This window comes from Sceloporus occidentalis, unplaced genomic scaffold, assembly GCF_023333645.1.
Source record: "Sceloporus occidentalis isolate IW3139 unplaced genomic scaffold, rSceOcc1.0.p SCAF_4, whole genome shotgun sequence".
In the NCBI taxonomy this organism is placed as follows: Eukaryota; Metazoa; Chordata; class Lepidosauria; order Squamata; family Phrynosomatidae; genus Sceloporus; species Sceloporus occidentalis.
This window is the reverse complement of record NW_028316984.1, coordinates 86,239,747-86,244,364: the sequence shown is the minus strand read 5'-3', so window position 1 is coordinate 86,244,364 and position 4,618 is coordinate 86,239,747. Positions and strand designations below refer to the sequence as shown.

Here is a 4,618-nt window from a genome sequence, read left to right as displayed (position 1 = left end):
TGGCAAGTTAAAGCTCAATCTGTCACTGGCCAGCCCTGCAGCCACCCTTGACAAAAGGCAAACCAAAAGTTCAAAAAGAATCCTGTGCATGCAACCAGCATCACTTCCTGCAGTAAACTCTATGAAGCTAAAAACAGATGTGGATTCTTCTAACAATAAATTGCTACTAATGCTGTGACACTCACTTGTGAAAAGCAGCAGGCAGCTGTCAAAAAAAAATGCTGTACATGAAGCACCCAGCTGTGCAGCCACGGATCTATGGAAAGAGACTTCTCAAAACACATGGTGATGATGATGCTGGACTAATAGAAGTGTGAAAACACTCTGAATGAATCAGCAATCTGTAAACAATACAAAGTAAAAGACTGACTCTGATGCTTTGCACTGAATGTTCAGAATAAGGGAAAACCTAGGAACTCTGTCAGAAACAGCAAAATTAGCTGTAAGGTGAAGGATATGTATTAAACAAAGAAGAAAGAAAAGAAAATAACGGCAATCAGTAAATAAATCAGAAATAGGCTGTAATGAAAAATGGCTTTTTTGGTTGACCTAATGTAGGAATATGGTGTAATGGTTTGAGCATTGAACAATGACTCTGGAGACCATGGTTTGAATCTCCACTCAGCTACAGAAACCAACTGGGTGACTCTGGGTATGTCACATACTCTCAGCCTCAGAGGAAGGCAAAGGCAAAACCTGTCTGAACAAATCTTGCCAAGAAAACTGCATGACAGTTTCACCCTAGGGTCACCATAAGTCAGAAGCAATGTGAAGGCACACAACAAAAAGAATATAGGTATCACCTATATATAGAATTTGGAATTTTTCTTATGGCTTACACGGCTATCTCTGCCTTTTGCAATAAAATGGACAGCTATCACATACAGGTTCATTATTTCTCTGAAACTAATCCAACACCAAGATGTTCATTTTGGTAGTGCTTGCGTAGCATGTCATGGCAATGTAGATATGGGACTAAGTGCAGTGGAATCAGTTCTCAGCTGAAGAAAAGATGTGCACTGGACCAAAGGAGAAAGGAAGCAGTGATGGTTAGCTATGGAGGGGAGGAGAACAGGAGTGGAGAGCAAAAACAGAAAAAGAGGGGAAGCAGGAGAAGAAAGGAAAAAGAAACAGACTGAGAAAGAAAGAAGCACAAACAAATGAGGCTTTGTTTAGAAATCAGAAGAGAGGATTTTTATAAATAACACAAATGCCTGAGAAATTTGTTTGCTTTCACCAGGTGTTATAATTTCATTTACAACACTCTAAAATAGCCCCAACCCACCCAGCAGCTTTGGTCTCCTGCTTCTGAAGCAATCTCCCTGAGAATTTGTGTCCCTCTCTGCTGCTCCCACTTCAGCTTTCTCTCAGCCTTCTGTGCTTTTATTGCTTAGATTTCCTACAAATCTAGCCTGAGAGCCCCCCACCCAATTAACCTGCCACCCTCCAAGACAGGGGAAAGCCCTGTGGCTGCCACCCTTCTATCCAAGACCCACACAAGTCTGCAATGGCCCAGGTCATATCAGTTTTGCTTCTGTGTCCTTTTAAGGGAATAGAAAGTTCAGGAAAGCAGGAAGGCAACACGCACAGCTCCTTTCCCACCATACAAAGAGCGCAAGCAAAGCACTTTCTGGGATGGATCGTTCTCTGCACAAACAAGACTTCAAACCTAAGAGCCGGAAGGAGCCATCGGGGGAGCTTTTCTCCAAGTCTAATTCCAGTAGAAGGTTAAAATTCCTGGGATAAAAGAAGATTTTACATTCACACTCCCAAGTCAGCAGCAGCTCCACCCCTGCCAGGACTTCAGGTTCAAGATGTGGGGTAGGTGGGTGAATAAATAAACATGATGGCTTCATCCTGTCTTGTTGCTGAGACTCACTGTAGCATGTCAAGCAACCAGTGTTAGGATCGCCCAGAATTACCTGCCTGCCACAAAATTAATGTTAATTCAATACTCTTGTTTCCAAAACAATGTGACCATTATCCATGCCTTCAGTTGGCAATAAATGACTGCCGTTTCAAAGACTGGGTACAATAGAATTATCCACTGTCCCTTATCCATACCACCCACCCCGTCCCTCATATCCTGGAATTAGGAAGGTTGTTCACAAGGCATGAAGTTATCTGTAGTTCGATAGTTACATGAGTTGAGATTAGCTGTCCTGTGTCCTATGCAATGGACTGGCAACTGCCACACTCAACAGTTGCTCAAGATCCTGCCTCCAAAACCATGGTTTCTGAGCCCACTGACAGTACGCAGCTCTTAATTCTCCGAAGGGTATATGTAAATTCAAAAGCATTTCAATATCCACCAGATATTTTATTTTAGGAGCAGCAACCATGCAATACATCCTGTTTCATGTTTCCTCTGGAGAGCATTCCAGGGCTGAAAAGCTGCCTTCGCCATCATCCAACATGGAAGAGTCGTTTTTCAAGTTGGCTTGCAGAACTTCAGACTCGATCTCCTCCTGCTCTTCCTCTTCCTGCTCCCGTAGGGCCTGGAGCCGTTCCTCCCGGGCCTCCATGAACTCCTGAGCTCCCTCACCCACCACCACCACGCTGTCGGCCACATTCGGTGGGGCTTCCACCGGGTTGTGGTCATAGGAGAAGAGCTTAAGCCTCCGCAGGTGACTCAAGTCAGGAAATTCTGTCAGCTTGTTGCGGTCGAGGTCAAGGATGTGAAGCTGGGTCATGCGCAGCAAGGGCTTTGGGAATTCCTCAAAGCGGTTCCCATACAGCCAGAGTCCCCGGAGTCCCCTCATGCGCGGCAGGCCACTGGGCAGAGTTTTGAGCCGATTGTCCCCCATTTGCAAGGACTGTAAGCCAGGCATCTGGAGCAGGACCCGGGGAAAGTGGTACAGGTAGTTGCTCTCTATCCACAAACAACGCAGCGCCTTGAGCTGGCAGAAATCGGTGGGGAGTCCAAAGAGGCGGTTGCTGCCCAGGTAGAGGCGGGTCAGGTGAGGCAGGCGGCACAGTGCCTCGGGCACCTCCTCCAGCTTGTTAAAGTCCAGGGCCAGGATGCGCAGCTCCTGCAGGCCCTCAATTTCTTCAGGCAGCTCTGTGATCCCTGTGCCACTGATGTAAAGCTTCTGCAGGGCGCTCAGGGCACACACCGGAGCAGGCAGCTTCTTCAGGTAGCGCCCAGAGAGCTCCAGCATCTGGTCCCCGCCACTCAGCTGCTCCTCGGCCGCCGAAGGCAGCCGCTCCTCCCGGCCAGAGGACCCACCGCTGCCCATCCTCATAGCCAAGGGAGGCTGCTGGCAGGACGAGGGCCAGCGCCGCCTCCGCCTCTGCCCAGGGGGCTCCAAGGAGACATGGCGCCCACTGCCTTGACCTCTGGCCTTCTGGGGTCAGGAGGAGGATTAGGAGGGCTTTTAGGGGGGCTGTTGCTCCTACTTTTAGTTCTGCTCCTGCCTGCCAGGGCTGCCTCCCTCCCTCCCTCCCTCCAAAAGAAGGAAGAGGCCCCTGAGGGTGGCCCTTGCCAGGCCAGGAGAGGGAGGCTGGCTGGTGTTGAGACAGGCGAGGCCTGGGTTCAGGCTCCAGGGCTGTGCCTTGCCTGCCCCGCTGCCTGCCTCCCTGCCACCCCTCCAGTTCCCGGGTTTCTCCTCCGTCCTCTTCCTCTTCTTCCACAGCAGGAGCCCTTCTAAGTAACCCTCAGGGCGCCTAGGGGGCAGAGGAAGAGGGGCACCGCCTGCCCTCAGCCTCCGAGCTTCTCGCTCTGAACTCAGCTCCCACACACGCGCGCGCGAGCCGGGCGCCTAGCGACTCGTCGCCATGGCAACCCCCACGCGGGGAAGCGCCCGCCTATAGGAGAGCCGGGAGGGTTGAAAGGGGCGGGGCGTAGGGGGCGGGGCTTCTTCCCCTCCCCCCTCGACACGCCCCTTTCCCCCCAGGGAGCAGTTGGTGCGTGGCTGGCCTGCCTGAGGCGGTTTCCTTCCCTGTCGCGCGCGCCAAGGGGCCGTTAGCGCCCGGTGCTCACAAGAGGAGGAGGAGGAGGACCAGGCGCCACAAAATGGAGGACGCGCTGCCAAAGAAGAGTTAAAAAAACACTCACGGAAATAATAAATAAAAATTCATTTCGTGTGGTTTATTTATACATATTACACCTTGGCTGCATCCACATTGGAGAAATAACCCGGTTTGGCACCGCTTTAAGTTTCTGGCTCAAGGCTATGGAATTCTGGGAGTTGGAGTTTGTTGTGGACCCCTGGGCCCCACAACATACTCCAACTCCCAGAATTCCATAGCTTTGAGCCAAGACACATTTAAAGCGGTGCCAAACAGAGTTGTTTCTCCAGTGTGGATGCATCCATACTGTATTTTATTATAACATCCAAACAATGACACCTTTATTGGGCCATAACCAAAATGCACAGTGACATGTTGAAAACTTTTGAAGCCACACTAGCTTCTTCAGGCAAACAGGAGAAAGAAGTTGAAGATGTTAGTCATAAGCCTGCATTTTATGTTTCTGGTCTTAGTTGAGATGGCGGGGGAGGGCTATCCACAGGCTGGCACCTTCCCCCCCCCCTTTATTTTTTTGGCCATGTGGTCACTGGAAGATTCTCAAAGGAAATTTAATGTCCATTTGCCATTCAAAGAACCCAGCATGTCT

At 50.1% G+C, this 4,618-nt stretch overlaps 1 protein-coding gene across 1 annotated transcript; it reads right to left on the bottom strand.

Moving 5' to 3' along the window:
* Positions 1–1,186: 1,186 nt before the first annotated feature.
* LRRC10B (leucine rich repeat containing 10B) lies at positions 1,187–3,708 on the bottom strand. Its single transcript, XM_089523416.1, has one exon. The coding sequence runs from the start codon at positions 3,243–3,245 to the stop codon at positions 2,358–2,360; it is 888 nt and encodes a 295-aa protein (XP_089379542.1). The 5' UTR covers positions 3,246–3,708; the 3' UTR covers positions 1,187–2,357.
* Between the last annotated feature and the right edge of the window lie 910 nt (positions 3,709–4,618).

Coding starts and splice junctions, on each gene's coding strand:
- LRRC10B (XM_089523416.1), bottom strand. CDS start 3,245: ATGAGGATGGGCAGCGGTGGGTCCTCTGGCCGGGAGGAGCGGCTGCCT.